Below are 22,560 nucleotides of genomic sequence, written 5' to 3' on the forward strand. Positions count from 1 at the left end.
TTTATAAAATTTGTCTTATTCATTTTGTGTTCCCGACACCTAGCACCTTTACACAGCAGGCATTGAATTCAAAATAAAGTTATTAAACAGACGGGGGCAGCTCCCCAGCCCGCCTGTGGTTATGCAGTCATTTCTCTTCACAAACCTTTTCCCTTTGCAATGCAGCAGCAGCAGCAGCAGCAGCAGCAGCAGCTCCCTGCCCACCTGTGCCTTTGCAGGTGTCCCTTTTTTCTTTCTCCTTTTCCTAATAAACCTGCCCATTTAAAATGTAAAAAAAAAAAAGAGAAAGTTTCTGTCCTTTAGGAGCTTTTAGTCTAATGAGAAAAGATGTACAGCTATAAGAATTTAATAAAAAGGACTTCCCTGGTGGCGCAAGGGGTTAAGCACTGCACCATGAAGCAATCTGCAGCCTCTGCAGAATGAGTTCGATCCCCGGCTGACCAGAGAGAAACCCACATGGCGAAGCAGACCTCTCCTGTCTCACCTGCTGCTCCCCTCAGCAGTGTATTTCAGTCAGTCTGCCTGTTCTGTTCCCCACTCTGTCTCTGGTGGATCCTCTCACACACCCCCATCTCTGGCCTGTACCCCAGCTCTTGTGTGCAAAAATTTAATAAAAAAATTTAATAAGGGCCTCCCCGGTGGCGCAGCGGTTGAGCGCTGGGTTGCGAAGCTGCCCGCAGCCTCTGCGGCGCTGGTTCGATCCCCGGCTCCTCCCCGGCCACCGGAGGAGGGTCCCACATGGCGCGCAGACCTCTCCTGCCGCCCGCTGCTCCCCTCAGCAGTGTACTTCGGTCCTTCTGCCTGCTCTGCTCTGCTCCCTGCTCTGGCTCTGGTGAATTCTCTCACCCTCCTGCGCTTCTGACTGTACCCAGTGCATGTGTAAATGAACAAACAAACAAACAAATAAATAAATAAAAAATACATGCCTCTTTAATAAAAATAAAAAAAAAATGCTTTAAAAAAATTTTAATAAAAAGCCCAAGGAACAGCACTTGAGTTATGAATATGTGGGGTATGGATGGGCAAGGAGGGTGCTAAAGCAGAGAACATTCAGATTAAAGATGTGCCTAGGTGGAAATGCTTTGCATATTTGGGCAACATGGTAAATAAGCATGGGACTGGCATAAAGAAAGCATGAAAGAAAACAGATGTGGGATTGGGATCATGGAGGGCCTGGTGTGTTTTTTCAAGGAATTTGAATTTTATCTTGGAGGTCATTTAATGATTGCCATCGAAAGTTTTTGAGAAGAGTGATAAATTCTTACTCAATGAAGGAATAACTCAGCATTGTTTGGGACACATTCTTTAGTCAGGTTTATTTATTTATTTGTTTATTTAAAGATTTATTTATTTATTTATACATGCACTGGGTACAGTCAGAAGCGCGGGAGGGTGAGAGAATTCACCAGAGCCAGAGCGGGGAGCAGAGCAGGCAGAAGGACCGAGGTACACTGCTGAGGGGAGCAGCGGGCGGCAGGAGAGGTCTGCGCGTCATGTGGGACCCTCCTCCGGTGGCCGGGGAGCAGCTGGGGATCGAACCGGCACTGCAGAGGCTGCGGGCAGCTTCGCAACCCAGCGCTCAACCACTGTACCACCGGGGAGGCCCCTGGTCAGGTTTATTTTAGGGAAATTTAAATTGGGCGCTAGCTCTGCCCATTCTACAAGGCCTGTCTGTCCTTTTGTCTAACCACCTCTGTAAGGTTTTTCCCTTTAAAAGAGGCCATCCCCAAAGAACAAGAGATCAGGTTGAGACATGTGTTCTGCCCTCTGAAACAGTGTTGCCTGATCCATGGGTCCAACCCTCTGCTTGGCTTTTGTACAGAAATTCTTTAGTTTAGACTATATTAGTCAGGGTTGTCCAGAGAAACAAAATGTGCATGTGTAATACAATAATAGAGAATTGACTCCTGTGATATGGAGTCTAAGTCCCACGATCTGCTGTCTGTAAGCTGGAGACCCAGGGAAGCAGATGGTGCCAATTCCAGTGCAAGTCTGAAGGCCTGAGAAGCAGGAGCACCAATGGTATAAATCCCAGTCTGAGGGGAGGAGCCCCATATCTCAGTTCAAGCAGAAATACCCATAGAAACCCACTGAAAACTGAACTTATTGAGCCTGGAATTGGCTTGGGCCCCCTACATAATTTCTTGACCCCTGTGGGAGTAGGAGGTGGGGGAATGAGGGAGGAAAACTTTTTTTTTTAAGATTTATTTATTTATGCATACAAGAACTGGGGTGTAGGCCAGAGGTGTGGGGGGTAAGAGGATTCGCCACAGTGTGGTGAGCAGAACAGGAAGATCTACTGAAAAACACTGCTGAGGGGAGCAGTGGGAGAGACAGGCTGCACCTTGTGGGTTAGCTCCCTGGCAGGGATTTTACTCATATTGCAGTGGCTGGAGATAGCTTGATAACACTGTGTCTTTAACCCTTGCACCACCAGGGAAGCCTGAGGAAGGAACATTCTTATAGAGAAAAACAAAAAAAAAATCATAGACTTTGGAGTTAGTCAGCAGCCTGGGATAAAGTACCAGGTGAAGTCACTTATTACCTGTATGATCTTGGCAAAGTCAATAAACTCTAAGCTTTGGTTTCCTCATCTGGAAAATGGTGGCGATTATGCTGACGCTAAATAAATCAAACTGAAGATGAGTATGGGGACTGCCTAGCTTGCTGCCTGATGCCTTGGAGATGCTCTGTAAATGGTGCTTATTTTATTCCTATTTGTATAGTTAAATAGAGGCTGTTCTGCATAAGAGGGAAGTTGTGCTTGAAGTGAGCTACAGTTGGGTGGTTTATTTAATGGGAGTGCGAAGTTTCTCTTTAGATTATCTTCAGAGGTCAGCACAGAGTCCTCCTAGGGAGGGTTGTTACTTGTCTCCCCAGCCTAACTTCCTCTCTCAGGGCTCTGCCCTCTGCCTCCCAGCAGCTGTGGTCACACCTAAAAGACAGACAAGGGCCCAGGCCTGACTGAATGAGGACACTGCTGCAAACCCTGAATAACCACAGGTACTGTTGCCATCTGCCCAGCACTGGGGAACTCTGGAGACTCTGTGGCAGGCCCACAGCCTCTCCAGCTGACTAGGAGTCTATGTTTCTGGGTCTCTCAGAGTTGATAGGAAAACTCCTTTTCTGGAACAAAGGTTGAGGTTCAAAACCAAACCTCCAACAATAGTGAATGAGTCTGAGATCTGGGCAATAAATCGGTGCTCCTAGTCCAGGGAGGAAGTAACTAATCCAGGCCCTTGAAAGTCTCACTGTCAGGTAGGAGAGCAGTCTCCGACCTACACCTCCAATGCAAGCAGATTTTAAGGATGAACTGACTAGTATGGTGGAATCAAAGAAGAGGTCGATACCAATGAAGGAATGGATGGATGGGGAAGGGGTAAGGGTTAAAGTACCAGAAGATAGGTGAAGGGGATGGAGGAGGAAGGCGGGCTAGGCAAAACCACCAAGGCAAAATGAATAAAATAAGTTTTAAAACCAAACATTCAAAACTCCTCCCCCCTCGTTTTAGGCCGCTGCTACCTCCCTCTGCCCCTCCCCCCCTTTCTTGGGTGTGGTTGGAGCTAGAGGTGCACAGCGGGGTGTGGCAGTAGGGAATGCAAGTCCAGAGACTCAGAAACCCCAGCATGAGTTGTGGGGCTTAGCAGGCTTAAAAGAGGGGGTGGTGCGGGGGGGGGGGGAGGTAGCTGCTTCAAGATTTGGACATCGTTCGATTCAGGTAAGAAAGGCAGACTGACACCGCGCTAAGTACCTTTTCCTTTCAACCAATACTTGTGGAGAGCCTGTTCGGTGCCAGAAGCTGTTCTGGGCACTCGGGAACGGCGGTGAGGATTCAGATCAAGTCTTTCCAGAGAGTAACCGCCACATTTTACGGAAGAGGAAATACAGGCTGGGCTGGACTGTGGCTGCTGGATCAGGCCTGGACTTTTGTGGCCGGAGGCAGCCCCCTGAGACGTCCCGGCGCACGCGGCTCTCCCGGCCAGTCGGGCGGCTGGTGGGCCGGCTGCGCGCGCGCACTGCCCCGCCCGGCTCCGAGCCCGCCCCCAGCCCGACCCACACGTGGGTTCCCGCACGTCCGCCTGGCTCCCCTCCTGACGTCAGCCTCGGGGTTCCATTTAAGGCCCCTCCTGCGCCCCGCTCGGAGTACCGGAGCAGCTGCCGTCTAGTCCCGATCCAGCGCCGCGCGCCACCGACGCCCGTCCGAAGCGCACCCGGGTACGGCTGGGCGCGGCGTGCACCGTGCGGGGGCGAAGGGGGGAAGCGAGCTACCCCCGCCCGAGCTTGTCCCGCTTTGCTAGAGGAGGGGTCCCTGCTCCGGAGGAGGCGGGTGGTGCGTGTGGGCGCTCTTCCCAGGGACGGCGGGGAGACCTGGGTGGTGGCCCACGCCACGCGTGCGATCCGAGGGTGCAGCACTCTGGTTTGCTTTTTAGCCGGGCATGGTGGCCTCTGGCCGCGCGGGGGAACCGAGAGGATGGTTGCACCTAACTGGGGGTCGTACCTAACCGGGGTTGGGGGTGGGGGTCGAAACTCGAGTCGATGCAGGACAAGGAGATGCTAGGTCTAAAGGGTGGAGACTACCTTTGGGTTTGAAGTGGGTAAAACGCGTAGAAAGAGGTCTAGTTTCCGGAGCCCATGGAGCCGAAAATATTGGGCGCGTTCCTGGAAACGCAGAAAGCCGCTGAAGCATCGCTCAGCGTTTTAGGCCTGGGATTCTTGAGAGGTAAGCTCCATTGGGCGCTTTTGCGCCAGTTATATTTATTTATTAAGTGGCTAGGGGTGTGTCGAGCCCTAAGTTAGGCACGGTGCATGCATACAGTAAAAAGGAAGGGTCTCGGCCTTCCCTCATCTCAGATGGTCTTTTGAGAATAGGATCATCCAGCACCATCTCCTTTTGACAAATGAACCTAAAACTGGGAGAGGGCTAGGGCTTCTCCTAAGGTTACAGTGAGTGGGTGGCAGAGTTGGGGAGTAGATATTAATGCTGCATGGTTCCCCGCCCCCACATTCCCACCCTGTGTTTCCACACCGTTGGGCTCGCTAGAGCCCAGGATTTACGCTTTGGTGAAGCCAGGAGTTCTCTGCAGAAACCTCCCTCCTCCCTGCCAGGTTACAGATCCTTTACAAGGCTGCCTAGAAATAGCAGTGATTTGTAAGGAGAGACCCGAATCCAGCGTGGTAACTCTGGGCTGCCTGCCTAGCCTGGAAGTGCTCTGGGATATTTTTGCCCGCTGGGGTCTAGTCAAGACTAGAGGTGGTACTTTTGGGATGCAATCTCTAATAATCTCTGCAAAGAATGCAAGCAGGGTTGGATGAGCAGAGTTAAAGGCCTCTCCAAGGCTCTGGAAATCTAGGGTTCCACCAAGTATCTCTTAATTTTAGGGCTCCAGCCTCAGGTCTCTGCACCTACTTCTGCATTTCCTCTAGTGACAAAATTTACTCATTCAGGGCCTCAAGCCTTTGCAGCAAGGATCAGGGCAAAACCACACTAGGTGCCTCCTCTTGTTGGCTAACAGTTCCTGGTTCCTGCTATTGCGGTTTAGTCTGGCTTTGGCTGATTCAAGCCTGGGCGGCAGCCAGCCTGACTTCATGTTCTTGTCTGCTTGGGAGCACTGGTTAAGTCTAAAGTCTGGCTTGGTGCCGTTTCCTCTGACCCCGAGAGCAAGGAGAGCTCCTAATTCCCTCTGCTCCTCCGCGGGTCCTCCCCGGTGTCCGCTGTGGGGCCAGGGACCACTCGGCTCTACTCTTGGCTCCTCCCCGAGCTGTGGAATGCGCAAGCGCACGAGTGTTGTGGGCGCGAGGTGGGGGATGGAGGCTCCTGCAATTCTTCCGGGTCTGGGTGGGGCATAAAACCCACAGGTTCCAGCTTCTGAGTAGTTGCTCTGTTCTCCGCCCCTTCCTGGGGGAGGGGGAGGAAACGTGAGCGCGCATGAGCAGAGTTCCTTGCAGGCCTGCGGCTTCTGGGCAGTACCGTGAAGCCGTTATTGGCACTTTCGATCCTTCGATCCGTACCTCTCCAGGCCTTACCTGAGGGGCTTGGCGCGAGTAGTGCTGGGCCTAGGGCTCAAGTGATCTTATTTTAGGGAAAGTCGGCCCCATTGGGGTTTAATAAAGCCAAGATGAGTGAATCCTCAAGAGGCTTTACTTATACCCAAACATCGATATTTCTTTTTCATGCCAAGGTGAGGTCCTTCGCTCCAAGATCCTAGGCAGGCCTGACCCTGCCATTCGGCCTTTCAATGCTCCCTTTGTCTATCTTTAGTTTGTTTTCCTTCTCCTTTTCAGTCATCCCTTGTTATATTTTGTGGCAAGTATAATAGAAGGGAAATAAGCATTTCAGCAAAGTTTTTGGGTCATAAATGTTAATTTCAAGTGGATGCAGTGACAATGCATGATTTTCCTCCCACAGGTTCCTAAGTCCACTATGGCAACCCTCAAGGATCAGCTGATTCAGAATCTTCTTACGGAAGAACATACCCCCCAGAATAAGATTACAGTTGTTGGGGTTGGTGCTGTTGGCATGGCCTGTGCCATTAGTATCTTAATGAAGGTGAGAGCCCATCACTCTGCATGACAAGGATACCCTGAGACACACACTCTTCCTCTTACTCCCCAAGAATTGCATTGTTTCCTATATACAAGTGTTTTGGCTCATAGACTCAAAAAAGAACTTTATGTGTGAAATAAAGTTTAGAAACAGGATGCTGCTATACCCAAAGGGAATGTGAGCATCAACAATAACAAAAAATCAAAGGTCATTAGGCCAGAGACCTAGTTCCTTAAATTCACTGAGCTGTATTAGGATACATGAGTTGCCTAGAAATGAAAAAGAAGAGTCCATGCTTGTAAACAAGGTGAAATTATTTTAAAGATATTTTGAATTGAAAATGATACATACATATGGTAAAATGTACATCATATTGAGGGTGGAAATCTTAAGTTTTCTTCCACACAAATCCTCATTGCCTTCTTTTTGGATAGCAATTTTATTTTATTTTTTTATTCCCAAAGTTAATTTTTTTGCATAGAAGAACTGGGGTGTAGGCCAGAGGTACAGGGGGAGGTGTGTGAGATGATTCACCAGAGACAGACTGGGGAGCAGAACAGGTAGATCTACTGAAATACACTGCAAAGGGGAGCAGTGAGCGAAACACAAGAGGTCTGCTGCGCCATGTGGGTTAGCTCCCTGGCCAGGGATTGAACTCAGGCTACCACCACAAGGGTTTACAGTGGCAGTGCTGAGACTTAACTCCTAAGCCACCAGAGAGGCCCTGAATAGCAAATTATGATTAAAATTTAATTAGAAAAAAAAACCTGTGAATGAATGAACACTTTTTACAGTAGTCAAACCTGGTTTACATAAAAAAGTGAATTTACAATATTAAAATGTCTTACGTTCATACATGAAGATCCTAATAAGAGTGAAATGATGAATTCTGAGTTCTGAACAGAAAAAGATGGATGTGAGAATGGACTGAAGGCAGAAATGAACTATCCCCAACTTTTGTAACAACAGTTTGCTCTATAAACATTTTAGGTGAAGTCACATAGTATACCATAGTTTATTCCTCTTGCTGCCATTTTCCCACACGAATGAACCACTTATGTTCTTTTTCTGTGGTGCCCTCTTAATGGGTAGGTTAAAAGTAACAGACACCTCATTACACTTTAGATGATTTGGGGGTAGATTTGTGGCTCAGCTAGTACAACCCCGTACAACCCCTTGCTTATAACAGTCTAAATCACATATGTTTTATTTATTTATTTTTTTAAAGGAACTCTCCTGCACTGTTGGTGGGAGTGCAGACTGGTTTAATTTAATTTTATTTTTTTAAAGATTTCTTTGTTTATCTATACAAGCACTGGGTACAGTCAGAAGCACGGGAGGGTGAGAGGATTCACCAGAGCCAGAGCGGGGAGCAGAACAGGCAAAAGGACCGAAGTACACTGCTGAGGGGAGCAGCAGGCGGCAGGAGAGGTCTGCGCGTCATGTGGGACCCTCGCCAGTGGCCAGGGATCGAACCAGTGCTGCAGAGGCTGCAGGCAGTCTCGCAGCCCAGCGCTCAACCACTGTGCCACCAGGGGAGGCCCGCATCTCTTAACTTTTAAAGATTCAACTAAAGGGATATTTCTTACCAATATTTTGCAATACACAAAATTATCTTTATGTAAAACTGTTAATATTGCTTAATACGAAAAATACATGATCCAGGATATCACTTTTTAGTTCCAAATTTAATAATGATGAATACCACCTTTTTAATGAATAATGAGCAATGTATACAAACTAAATTTGACACAGTAATTAGAACAATCTTATATATTTGGACATTAGTCTAACCACTGTCAGTCTAGTGTTTTGTTTCCATATGCTGGTGCTGGAATTCCAGCAGAGGTTGCTTTGGTGAGGAGAATGGGCCAGTGCTTCTTCCTTTGTATTGTAAGAATACATTGGTATTCTTCCTTTGTTATTTGTCCGCTTTTAAATGGGACCTGTCTCTACCTTGAGGTGTGTCCTGATGTTAATATAGTAACAGAACTTGGGCCTCGCCGGTGGCGCAGCTTTTGAGCGCTGGGTTGCGAAGCTGCCCGCGGCCTCTGCGGCGCCGGTTTGATCCCCGGCTGCTCCCGGCCACTGGAGGAGGGTCCCACATGGTGCGCAGACCTCTCCTGCTGCCCGCTGCTCCCCTCAGCAGTGTACTTCGGTCCTTCTGCCTGCTCTGCTCCCCGCTCTGGCTCTGGTGAATTCTCTCACCCTCCCGCGCTTCTGACTGTACCCAGTGCATGTATAAACAAAACAAACAAATAAATAAAAACATGCCTCTATTAAAAAAAAAAAACTTTCTTTAAAAAAAAAATATAGTAACAGAACTCTACTATGCCTGAATTGTAGAAATTTTTTACATGCCCTTCTAAAAATTCTTAAGTAGTAATTTCCCATTTAACTAAAATTTTGTCTTTTAGGACTTGGCAGATGAACTTGCTCTTGTTGATGTCATGGAAGACAAATTGAAGGGAGAGATGATGGATCTCCAACATGGCAGCCTTTTCCTTAGAACACCAAAAATTGTCTCTGGCAAAGGTTGATTCAATCAGTTTCATATTGTAGTGTATGCGAGACTTAATTCTTCATCAGTCCTAGCTCTTCAAAGATTTTTTTAATACAGGATAAGAGAGCTTTTGAACAATTTTGTGTTGGTACTTAATGATAGGAAGATTTCAGTTTCTAATAAGTGATTTCAAAAGGAAATCCTGTTTGTCTATGTTGTAGGAAACATCCAATTCAGAATATAATTATTTAGGTTCATTATATTCTGTAGGTCCATATTTATTTATTTATAAAAGATTTATTCATGCATACAAGATCTGGGGTACAGGCCAGAGATCTGGGGGGTGAGAGGATTCACCAGAGACAGAGTGGGGTACAGAACAGGCAGACTGACTGAAATACACCGCTGAGGGGAGCAGTGGGTGAGCCTGGAGAGGTCTGCTGCGCCTTGTGGGTAGCTCCCTGACCAGCCGGGGATCGAACCTGTGCTGCAGAGGCTGTGGATTGCTTCCTAGTGCGGTGCTTAACCGCTGCGCCACCAGGGAGGCCCAGGTCCATATTTAACCACACTGCTTCAAATACTTATATACACTTCCTTTTACATATTAACACATAAGGGGTAAATGAGCATATTCAACAGATACTCTTGGCTTGACCCTTTTATACTTATCCTGCTGTAGCCAGAAAACCTGGATATGACCAGGTGGTGTGTTTTTACACTTGAAAAGTACTGACCACTTACATGATAGGTGACGCCCTTCAGTATCTTCCCTGGGTTATGTATCCTGTATTATAGGGTATTAGGCAGCAAGACATGCTTGATAAATATAAAGTTGCCTCTTTAAAAAAAAAAATTAGCCTATCCCTGGACCTATATGACCATAATTAAGTAATTATATAGAAATAGAAGTTCGAAGAGTAAGCATTGAGCTCAGGTAGCAAAAATTTGGGGGATGTATCTTATGTCATGAGACTCAAATGTAATATCTTCCAACTTCCCCAACCCCAATTATAGTTATAAAAAGTCACAATGTGATTTAAAACCAGAATATAAGAATGGAATTGATGTACTCTCTCTCCATGTAAATAAATGGCCACAGTGATAAAACTCCAAAGCTAAAGGAGGAGACTAAGGAACATTAGAATCATTTCTCGACCACATATACAAAACACTAATAAAAATTGCCCATTAAAAAAGGTTTCTAGAACAAATTTTTGCTGAAAAGGTAATGGAGTTCTCTTAAGGACCTAAATCTGATTACTATTTCCCTTTATCTAGACTATAATGTGACTGCAAACTCCAAGCTGGTTATTGTCACAGCTGGGGCACGTCAGCAAGAGGGAGAAAGCCGTCTCAACTTGGTCCAGCGTAACGTGAACATCTTTAAATTCATCATCCCTAATGTTGTAAAATACAGCCCAAACTGCAAGCTGCTGATTGTTTCCAATCCAGGTAAGACTTTTATCTGCATTAAAAATAGACGAATTATCATAATACTAATAGTGTTATGTTATATTTTTCATACACATTGAATTCTGTATTTTTTAATTTTCTTGAGAAAATATGTGTGGGTTTTTTTTTTTGTTTTGTTTTGTTTTTTTCAAAAAACATCTAGGTTTAAAACATTTAAGGTGATACAGTGCCTCTGAATGTGATTGGAACTTTAAAATTATTTGCTTGCCCAAGAAGGTTGTGGATAAGTTTATGAATGTGTTTTTCTCTTAACTGATGTAAAGTTTATTTCATTAAACTGCACTCCTTGAAAACTTCTATGTTTGCTATATTATACATAGTATAGAGGTTTAAAAATATTAAGAAAATATTGATTAGTCATTATCAATATGCACATAGATCTCTGTATCTTGAGTTGTCGATCATTATCTAATATCTTTGCTTAAATATTTTCTTCATAGTGGATATCTTGACCTATGTGGCTTGGAAGATAAGTGGCTTTCCCAAAAATCGTGTTATTGGGAGTGGTTGTAATCTGGATTCAGCCCGGTTCCGTTACCTAATGGGGGAAAGACTGGGAGTTCATGCAATGAGCTGTCATGGGTGGGTCCTTGGAGAGCATGGAGACTCTAGTGGTAAGTATAACTTACTATCTCTTTGTTTTATAAAAATATCTTTGTGTAAAAAAATAGATAGTTTTATTACTAAATCAGAAGCTAAAGCACATATCCATTCATCAGAGTAGGATCATTTCCAGAAATCTTTCTTTTGGAATAATTATATATTAAGAATTGTTAAGATTTTAGACATTTTGTTTAATATGGGAGGTAGGAAATAAAAGTTATTTTACTTCTTTGTGTGGACATATTAAATGAGACAGTGGTTCATAGGATGATCTTAGTCATCTAGTTCACATCTCTTTGTATTTGACTGGAACTGCTTTGCCCTGAAATGGTCAGTCAGTTCAAATGGAGTACATGAAAAATTCTGTTATCATCACAATTGAAAGATTTTATGATTTGTACAAGAGTTCTCAATTCTATATATTTCAAAAATATAAGGATTTAACATTTCAATAGGTCAGAAAAATAGGCCAGAGTATAGTGAAGATTCTTAGTTTTGTGTAATGTGATCAATGAAGATCTAAATGTAAGGACATTGGTAGTCTTGGTAATCTACGGAAAGGGAGTAGTCCTACACATATTAACAAAAAAATTAGAAAAATGGGTCAAAATTACTAGTGTTTGGCTGGTGCATGGAAATAAATGTATTCTATACTTTTTCCTTCAGTGCCTGTTTGGAGTGGAGTGAATGTTGCTGGTGTCTCATTGAAGAATCTGCATCCTGCTTTAGGCACTGATACGGATAAGGAACAGTGGAAAGAGGTTCACAAACAAGTGGTTGACAGGTAATACAGATCTAGTAATTTGGCAAAATGGAAAATTAAAATTTATTATTTTTGTGCAAAAATTAAAAGTTGAATAGCTCAGTGTTTCTTGGCATCATGGCAGCCAGGAAGTTGCTTAGCTCCTGTCTTCCTCTTCGCACAGACACGTGCTGGTGAATTTAAGGGCCCATTTGTGCTTGGAGACCTTGAGCCTGGTCCATGGTACACTGCCATAGTGGGCAAAGCTGTATACTTCCTGGATCATATTCCACACAAACTTGGAATGCTTGGTGACATACCCTCTGTGATGGCTGTGCCTCTGCTTGCTCACATTCTTGGTCACCTTGTGGCCCTTGTGGAGGCCCATATCCGTGGGGGTAGCACAGAGCCTGGCTGCTATGGCAGAAAGCTGGAATATGAATATTTAAGTACAAGTTCCTAACTTTGTTTTTATGACTACAAACAGCTTTCTTCTTGTTTATTCAAATGATTATTGTTTTAAGTAATATCTAGATTCATAATGGTGCCAAAGTATAAATATAATTACTAGAAATTGTTGATACAGGGAGGCTTTTAACTTGGTAGCATTACTTAATATAAATCATGTGGTCACATGTGGACCTCAGGTAGATAGACTTGAGTAATGACTCTGATTGACCTAGGCAAGGCTCTTTTATTTGTATTTGTTTAATTAAATAAAACCTGTGAACCCACCGCCCAACCCAAGAAATAATAGTTGTGAACTAACTTTAGCGTGTTGGATTACAAGTACTAGTCTGCTGGTGCTTAGAAATGAGTAAATTATCTGTTCCTTCTCCCATTTATCCTTCTGCCTCTGCTCTTCCCTCCCCCAAACACAGACACACACAAACATTTGAGATAACAGAGTCCAGCATGCCATGTGTCATCTCTTGTGTAATGTCATCTCATTTTACTTTTTTAAATTTGATGTTACATTTTAAAGTATCATCCATTTTGTTTATATAACTACAGTTATTTGTTTGACCGCTATATAATATTCCATTGTATGAATATACCACAATTTATTCTTCTTTTGGAGAACATAGGCTTGTCATCACGTTTTTGTTGTAAATGACAGTAATGTTGTAAATATTTATATATATAATATCTTGGTATACAGAGCAAGGGTTACTCTTAGGTGATAATGCAACTTTGTAGCATTATTTACTATAAAGGAAGTTTTCAATGATAGCAATGTTTTCTTTCTCCCACCCTACATTTTCCTACCCTTCCTTACCCTATAGTGCTTATGAGGTGATCAAACTGAAAGGCTACACATCCTGGGCCATTGGATTATCTGTGGCTGATTTGGCAGAAAGTATAATGAAAAATCTAAGGCGGGTGCATCCAATTTCCACTATGATTAAGGTAGGTCTATGTCATAATATACTGTACTTGAATGCCATTATTTCCTGTTTTTTTTTTTAAAGATTCTTTTGAGACAGCAATTAATTAGTGTAAGTACCCAGATTTAAATGAAATAAGTTAATGCCTTTGAAATTTTTTTTAAAATGTACACTAGTGCTATGTTTACCACATAGATGCTTGATAACTTGTTGACTAAAACCCTACTCAATTATGAATAAAGTTTATTTAATACACTTAAGTTAAAATTTCTTTCTGGATTTTTCACTTAGAATTTAATGAAAATGTAAAATAGTCATTGAAATAGCAAACTTTCCATTTTGAAAGAAAATATAAAAGTATTCCATTATCCATAGTACTTTAAAATTTGTATTGTAGTAACACTTGTAGTGAATCAAAGTCCTGGGAGACCCCAGAATGTATAGATAAAATATAAAATAGTTTTCATTTTGTTTTCAGGGTCTTTATGGAATAAAAGATGATGTCTTCCTCAGTGTACCTTGCATCTTGGGGCAGAATGGAATCTCAGATGTTGTGAAGGTGAATCTGACACCTGAGGAAGAGGGTCGTTTGAAGAAGAGTGCAGATACACTTTGGGGGATCCAAAAAGAGCTGCAGTTTTAAAGTGTTCTAATATTGTACTACTTCACTGTTTAGGTTTTATCAGGATTTTTGTTGGAAGATGTGCATATTGTTTGTTTTATCTGATTTTGTGCCTAAAGCAGTATTATTAAGACTGCCTGAAAAAACAACATCAATTTCCTAAAGTAGAAAAAAGAATGATTCATATAACCCTACAGCTATACCCTAAGGCTGGATGGTAGTGCTAAACTGGTTAGTGTAAAATAGTTCCATCACTTGGGGAACACTACTTCCAATGTGCACATCCTGCAGCTGCCCTTCAGACCAAACGTGTGTTAAATACTTCTGGTTCCTTTACCCAACATGGCTACTTCCGTCTTTTTTCCCCTCATGTCATGCACACCCTGGGATCCAATGTATAAACCCAACATTGCATGTCTTGTGCATAACTCTTCTAAACAATCATTTTGTGTACCATATGTATCAAAATGTGTACATTGCCGTGTAATGTAAAAAGATAAGTCTACATATAAAGGATGTAACCAACAATCCAAGTGAAATGCCAATTATAAAACACCAAATAAACCTTGAACAGTGATTGCTCTGTTGATTTATTAAGATTTAAAGCTATAAAGCTGCTTTTTATTCATTATATTATTAGGAGTGATTACCTAAGATATATTATTCTTAGGCAATTCAGTGATTTTTTTTTTTAAGAGCTAGTATTAATGACCAGAATTTAATGTAAATTAAGATAGTAAGGATACAGCTAGATTGATGAGGTTGTAATCAGTCATTTTATTTTTTAAAAAGATTTATTTATTTATGCATACAACAACTGGGGTTGATCAACTGGGGTTGATCAGAGGTGCAGGGGGTGAGAGGATTCACCAGAGACAGTAGGGACAGAATAGGTGGATCTACTGAGGGGAGCAGCGGGCAAGATATGAGAGGTCTACAGTGCCATGTGGGTAGCTCCCTGGCTGGGGATGGAACTCATGCCACAGTGGCTGGTAATAGATTGATAGTGCTGAGACTTTAACCCCTGTGCCACCAGGGACGCCCTATAATCAATCATTTTAATATACTAAGCTCCAGGGTATTATATGAGATAACTTGATAATTGTGCTAGTTGTAATTAGTACCCTCTGACTCACGTAGGTAACATTCTATATGTGAATGTAAAACGCATCTACCATCTGTACATAAGCAGTTGTACATGGACTGTAGAGGCACACAGATTTTTAAGAACATTTGCTCTCTAGAAGCCAGTAATATAATGGTAATTGATTTTAAACCAAATGTCCTGGTGGTGGTTTATTCAAAATTTTTCTGTAGATTTCCCTCAAAATATTTCTGTAACTATGACCCTTATCTAGGGCTGAAATTGGGACATCTACAGGTTAACTAGGACAATTTTATTGTCATCACTCAGTATCTTTCCCAAAGTTTCCTTTGAGACCTAGTTAAGAAAACAATTACTTAAAAAAAAACTTGTTTAAAATGGAAAAGGACAAAACTGATCATCTACATGGTCTTCTATATGCTTTTCTTAAAACAGCCTTAAAATTTACATACCATAAAATTCACCTTTTTATAGTGTATAATTAAGAGGGGTTTTTAGCATATTGACAGCTATGCAACCATCACCACTGCCTTAGAACATTTTAATTACCCCTAGAAGAAAGCTACTTAATCCCACAATCTTTCATAAACTTTGAGACACCTTTAGTCTCATATTTACATTTATTTCATATTATTTGTTACAATAGTCAATAACAATGTCTCAAAGAATATTTTTTTAAACAGGATTTTTTTTAAAAGATTTATTTATGCATACAAGAACTGGAGCGTAAGTTAGAGGTTTGCGGGGGTGAGAGGATTCACCAGAGACAGAGTGGGGAACAGAACAGGCAGACTGACTGAAATACATTACTGAGGGGAGCAGCAGGCAAGGCAGGAAAGGTCTGCTGCGCCATGTGGGTTGCTCCCTGGCCGGGGATCAAACTCGTGCTGCAGTGGCTGGCAATAGCTTGACAGTGGTGTCTTTAGCCCCTGTGCCACCAGGAGGCCCTCAAATAATTCTTGGGGAAGATTAATCTTTCCTAATTTTTCAAACCTGTTGTTCTGTCACAACAAATGTCCTAGGTTCACCTTGTACCTTCCTGCCCCACGTAAGGCATAGGCCAAATCTACAAGGAACCTGATTCCTATTAGTAAGATATATTATTTTAGTCTCAAGAATCTTGGGAAGTAGATTAAGCAGGCCTTAGTCCATTACATTTTACACAAATTGACAGTGGGGGAAGCAAACAGGATATTCAGAACTTAGATCTCCCATATTCTGTCTATGTGTATGTGTTTCTACTACAAAACCCATGTTGCCAAAATAAAGCTAGCAGACATCCAACCCATATTTACAAAATTCCTTACTGAGGGGCCTCCCTGGTGGCTCTAGGGGTCAAGACACAGCACTATGAAGCTGACTGCAGCCGCTGAAGCATGAGTTTGATTCCCGGCCAGGGAGCTACCCACATGGCGCAGCAGACCTCTCCTGACTCACCCACTGCTCCTCTCAGCAGTGTGTTTCAGTCAATCTGCCTGTTCTGTTCCCCACTGTCTCTGTAAGCATAAATAAATCTTTAAAAAAAAATTCCTTACTGAGTTCCTACTATGTTTTGATGGATATTGGAAAATATAGGCTTTCCTGTATTTACATTATTGCAATCAAACAAAATGGTAAGTCATTTTGGCTCACAGTTATCAGGAAAGCCAGTTCAGGTAGAGCCCAATACCCTTGTATGAATGAAGAACTTGTTCTTTTAGAGCAGTCTGGTCACTACCACCATGACACCTCCTTCAACACCATCAGGGACTTGAATCAGGTGTAGAACTTGAATTTCGAGGTCATCCAGACCAGCAGTGTCTTCCTTTCAGTGCAATTTTACATGAAGTACAAGGGCCCAGGGTCCCTATGGAAGCACACACACAAGTGGTGGTACAAGACCAGCAGTTGCCACTCCTATGTACTTGAGGGGACTTCTTGCTTGGGCTTATGAAAAGCTGGGGGCATGAAAATCCCATTAGAGAAATACGATACAGAGACATGATGGTAGTTGTCATCCTGGTCCAGGAAAATGCCATTTATGCTAAAAACTGGAAATGAATCAGTCTTGAGAAGCACTGGGGGAAGAACTTTTCCAATAGAGAGAATAGCAAAAAGTCCTGAGCCAAGAAAAAAGACTGTTCAAAAGTTGCAGAGGACTGTGGTGAGAGTGTCTTGAGATGAACTTGGAATTAATAGGAAGCCGGGCCTCCCTGGTAGTGCAAGGGGTTAAGTCTTAGCACTATGAAGTTATCTGCAGCCGTTGCAGCAGGAGTTCCATCCCCGGCCAGGGAGCTAACCCACATGGCACCACAGAACTCTCCTGTCTCGCCCACTTCTCCCCTTAGAAGTGTGTTTCAATCTGCCTGTTCTGCTCCCCACTCTGTCTCTGGTGAGTCCTCTCACCTCCCTCCACCTCTGGCCTGTACCCCAGTTCTTGTATGCATAAATAAATAAATCTTTAAAAAAATAGGAAGACAAATCTTGAGTACCTTTTAGATTGTGGCAAAAATTGATTAACTGGAGGCCTCCCTGGTGGTGCAAGGGGTTAAGACGCAGCAACATGAAACTATCTGCAGCCACTGCAGCGGGAGTTGGATTCCCCACCAGGGAGGTGACCCACATGGTGCAGCAGACCTCTCCTGCCTCACCTGCTGCTCCCCTCAGCAGTGTATTTCAGTTCCCCACTCTGTCTCTGGTAAATCCTCTCACCCCCCACACCTCTGGCCTGTACCCCAGTTCTTGTATGCATAGATAAAATAATTTTTTAAAAAGAAGAAATACTTTTTTCATTTTTTTTAAGGATTTATTTTTACTTTTATACAAGAATTGGGGCACAGGCCAGAGATGTGGGGGGTGAGAGGATTCACCAGAGACAGAGCAGGGAACAGAACAGGCAGAAGGATGGACCCAAGTACACTGCTGAGGGGAGCAGCGGGTGAGACAGGAGAGGTCTGTCTCGCCATGTGGGTTTCTCCCTGGCCGGCCAGGAATCGAACTTGTGTTGCAGTGGCTGCAGATTGTTTCATAGGTTGCGTCTTAACCCCTGCGCCACCAGGGAGGCCCAAGAAGAAATATTTTAAGCAATGTTACTGCATGACATCATAGACCATAGAATGGAAAATGGATTATTCTTTAGATTTTGAGAAGGATTCAAGTGCAAATACCCATCAAAAGATGGAGGTGGTTGTGTCCCCTTCTTTGACATAAATTCTTGATGATGTAAATTTAAATCACCCTCACAGAACAAGACGTGGTCTTTCCTTTTCAGGGAGAATTTCAAACTTTCTTTTTTTTTATTTTTTTTATTTATAGAGGCATGTTTTTATTTATTTATTTGTTTGTTTGTTTGTTTTGTTTATACATGCACTGGGTACAGTCAGAAGCACGGGAGGGTGAGAGAATTCACCAGAGCCAGAGCGGGGAGCAGAGCAGGCAGAAGGACCGAAGGACACTGCTGAGGGGAGCAGCGGGCGGCAGGAGAGGTCTGCGTGCCATGTGGGACCCTCCTCTGGTGGCCGGGGAGCAGCTGGGGATCGAACCGCTGCGCCGCAGAGGTTGCCGGCAGCTTCGCAACCCAGCGCTCAACCGCTGCGCCACCGGGGCGGCCCCAGAATTTCAAACTTTCTAAAGAGAATTTCCAATTTCATTACTGTGTTATGAAATTACAGAACATAATACTTTTGAAAATATCAGCAAATGCATGATAAGTGCATCAAAACGTATATTCATCAAACTCAGGTTGGTCATTTCCAAGCCCACCCTTTTTTACTTACATTCCTTTTCATCCTTGACGACCCCCTTCAGCATGCCCTCTTATAACAGGGTGGTCCCCAGGAAAAGGGGAGGTTCTAGGTTCCCTGTCCCACCCAAAAGGAGGGTGAAGCTGAGAAGGGAGAGCAGTAGCTGGAGAGGAGACTGAGGAAGGAAGGAAGCAGGATGGAGAGCCCGAAGGAGACCTGGAGGAGGCACATGAAGCCGAGAGACGTAAAGAAACTGCGTTTGCTTTTTGGTCGTGGACTGGTTGACACAGATGTGGGTGAGAGACCCTTGGGGAGGTAACAATGGCAGTTTTTGTCTTGACTTTGATTTTGCTCTTTTCCTTCCAGGTTTGTCTGATTGTTTCTGATCCTTTTCTGGGGTGTCCCCACTGGAAGGTGCTTTAGACTTGTGACAGGCTTTTGGGCCTTGTTCTGGGCCAAATCTGCTTGGGTGCTTTTACCCACGAGGGGACGGGCAACTTTGGGTGCTTGATTTAGAAACTAGATTCTTTGCCTTTCCTGTATTGTTTCCTAATTGTATTAAAGTTCCTTTTCATTCAAGTCTCATATGTTTTGTGTTGATGCAGCGGATGGCAGAACCTATTTAGAGCAGGCAGGTTTGGGGGGTCTGGGGTGCCCCTCTCCCTGCCCTGTAACACTCTCACACACAGGCACACAAGGTGGGCTCAGGCCCTGAGCTCAGCCCAGGCACTTCTCAAGGTGGCTGCCCAATGTCGATATCGCCTCAACCAACCACTGTCACTTAAGGCTTTGGAAGGAATCTCCTCAGGACTCTGCCATGAGCTGGCATCACTATAAGTATAGCAGGTGCCCCTGAAGTAGTGTTCTCGCCCGCGCGGGCCTCGAGTTGGCCCTTCACCAGCCAGCCGGGGGGGTCGTGGGGTCCATTAAGCCTCCGCCCTAAATTAATTTCCAGGTCTAGGCCGGCTCTTAAAGACCGTCCAGACAGAACTCTACAAACTGACAGTCCGCGGGTGTAACAGACTCGGACACAGGCCCAAGCAGGCCAAGAGGAACTTTGAGTAGCTGACAATGCGCCTGCGCCTGAGCCGGCCGCGAGGCGGGGTTGCGTGCTGACGTAGGAGCGCCGTGAGGGAGCGTGCATGCATGCGCGCATGCGCGGTGAGCGAGTAACGGTCGCGCCGGCCTCGAGCGAGTAATGGTCGCTGGTGTCACACCTCACCTGCGGTTAGTTTTTTTGTTGTTTGTCTTTTTAAGTCTTCCCTGAGGAGGGGGCGGATTTCAGGCCACCTGTACTGAGTGGCGGCGGGCAGAGCCATCTGTGAGTGTCTGGACTGAGGTGAACACATGGTGCCTGGGGGCAGGGAGGCGTCTACGTGCATGTGGGTGCCCGGTGTCCGTTGTTGATAGACTGGCTCTTCTTTGCTTAATAAAGATGTTGGAAGTTTATTTAAAATGCAAATATTTTGCTAACATGTTGCAAATATTTACCTACAGCTGTACATTTTCAGCTAGCCTCCCTTTCCAATATTATATTTCCATTAGGTCTGTGACATGATGTAGTTGATAACTTTGTGCATAAATTGGAAAGATGTAGGTGAGGCTGACAAGCACAAGAAAGAAATTTTCATTAATGGCCATTAGAAATGGGATTTTGACTCTTCCGGCTCAAGGCGCCTGGGGAGCTGCGGGCCTCGGTGCGGACATGGCCAAGTCCAAGAACCACACCACGCACAACCAATCCCGAAAATGGCACAGAAATGGCATCAAGAAACCCCGATCCCAAAGACACGAATCTCTCTCTTTTTTTTTTTAAAGATTTATTTTTATTTATTTACTTATTTATACAAGCACTGGGTACAGTCAGAAGCGCGGGAGGGCGAGAGAATTCACCAGAGCCAGAGCGGGGAGCAGAGCAGGCAGAAGGACCGAAGTACACTGCTGAGGGGAGCAGCGGGCGGCAGGAGAGGTCTGCGCGCCATGTGGGACCCTCTTCCGGTGGCAGGGGAGCAGCCGGGGATCGAACTGGCGCTGCAGAGGTTGCCGGCAGCTTCGCAACCCAGCGCTCAACCGCTGCGCCACCAGGGAGGCCCAAGACACGAATCTCTTAAGGGGGTAGATCCCAAGTTCCTAAGGAACATGCGCTTTGCCAAGAAGCATAACAAGAAGGGCCTGAAGAAGATGTAGGCCAACAATGCCAAGGCTATGAGTGCACGTGCTGAGGCTATCAAGGCCCTTGTAAAGACCAAGACGGTCAGGGCTAACATCCCAAAGGGCAGCAGCCACAAGCTCAGCTGACTTGCCTACATCGCTCACCCCAAGCTTGGGAAACATGCACGTGTCCGCATCGCCAAGGGTCTCAGACTTTTGTGGCCAAAGGGCAAGGCTCAAACCCAGGCCAAGAATGCGGCTGCAGCACAGGTCCCCAAAGGAACACAGGCTGCCAAAGGTACCCAGGCCGCCAAAGGTGCCCAGGCCCCCGCAAAGCCTTAAGAATAGAGAACGCTGTCCGCCCGTGTGAGGACAGAAGGACTGGTGTCACCGCCTAGGCTGCTGTCGACAGGGCACTGGTGTCTTCTTGTGCTATTTGTACAAATAAATCTGAAGCAGAACCTAAAAAAAAAAAAAGAAGTTGGATTTTGAGCAGGAATTTAGAAAACCTCAATAAGGGACCAGGAAAAAGACTAATTGCAATAAAGTAAAAATCAAAATCAACAAGCAACTATAGACCAGAGACGCACTAAAGTGGGGGGCCGGGGTGGGGGGGAGGAGATGAGGGATTAGGGTCAGTAAAAGGGGGTGGGGATTGTATGGGGAATATAATCAAAATGAAAATGCATACATTATGCAGAAATGAAAAATGATGTAAGAATTATATAAAATAAAATAATTCATAAAAAAAGAAATTGGATTTTGAAGGGCAGCCTAGTATTTTGTAGATTCGCAATAGGTAGGAATTATTCATATTATTGTTGGTCAGTTAGCAACATATTATGAACAGGTTGGGCTAACTTGGGGGTCATGTATTAATGAATTCAATTATACCAGGAACAAAAGAAGAGAAAACTTAAAACCAATTTGAGTGCTATAAAGGGTAAGATAAAAGGCAATCCTTTCGGTAACAATAGAGGTTAAGAAATAATGTTAATGACCAGTTTTCTGAGTGAAAATAACATTTCAAACAAATTTATTTCCTTGGTTCATGAGAAAGAACATTCTGATAGCAGTGCAACTGCATAAAATCACAATGCTGCAGAACATTACATCAGAATGAGATTGAAAAAAAAATCACAGGGCAGCAATGGGCTGGTAAACTACTAAACTTATGAAATAGAGTTCAATAAAATAGGAACCCAATGTGGTTCCCATGTTGAAGAAGGCCATTCATATTCTTAATTACAACAAAGGCATGGAAACATTTTAGTTAAGACCAGATATTTTCATGTACTTACTTTGGTAAACTGAAACTAACTTCACAAATTCCAGATAGATAGTTCTTGCTCTCTCCCTTCACACCCACTCAATCTGAACATTCTCAGTTTCCCACCTTCCCTCCTCACCTCGCCAATATTCTGCATGCTCAGGAGGTAGTTTCTTTGATTTTTTCTTTTTATTTTATTCAACTGTGTTTGAAACTAGTCCCCATGCCTTACGGCTGACGGCCAGTCCTGCAACGCCAACTTCAGTATTACTGTTCCTCCCTCTACTGGCACCAAGACCAGTGTTCAGATATGATGGGAAAGGGAACCCGGGGGAGTTCCTTCCATGTTAAGTGTGGTGCGTACCTCCTTTGCTACCTGAGTGATTAATTTAGGGAGTTTAATCCTTTGAAATTGCATTATACCTTAGGTTTTCAAA

At 44.1% G+C, this 22,560-nt stretch overlaps 1 protein-coding gene across 2 annotated transcripts; it reads left to right on the forward strand.

Annotated features, from left to right (window-relative positions):
• Positions 1 to 5,918: 5,918 nt before the first annotated feature.
• Positions 5,919 to 13,896, forward strand: LOC311178955 (L-lactate dehydrogenase A chain; the record flags this gene model as incomplete). 2 transcript variants are annotated; one of them, XM_084245744.1, is made up of 8 exons in its annotated part: positions 5,919 to 6,179; positions 6,407 to 6,547; positions 8,962 to 9,079; positions 10,326 to 10,499; positions 10,961 to 11,134; positions 11,790 to 11,907; positions 13,152 to 13,275; positions 13,732 to 13,896. In XM_084245744.1, 8 exons carry the CDS (start codon positions 6,117 to 6,119, stop codon positions 13,894 to 13,896), a joined length of 1,077 nt encoding a protein of 358 aa, XP_084101870.1. The 2 variants fall into 2 exon arrangements, with proteins under 2 accessions (XP_084101870.1, XP_084101871.1); XM_084245745.1 differs by lacking the exons at positions 5,919 to 6,179; positions 10,326 to 10,499 and having other exon boundaries at positions 6,422 to 6,547.
• Positions 13,897 to 22,560: the final 8,664 nt, after the last annotated feature.

The sequence above is a fragment of the Talpa europaea genome (assembly GCF_964194135.1).
Source record: "Talpa europaea genome assembly, chromosome: 1".
Lineage (NCBI taxonomy): Eukaryota > Metazoa > Chordata > Mammalia > Eulipotyphla > Talpidae > Talpa > Talpa europaea.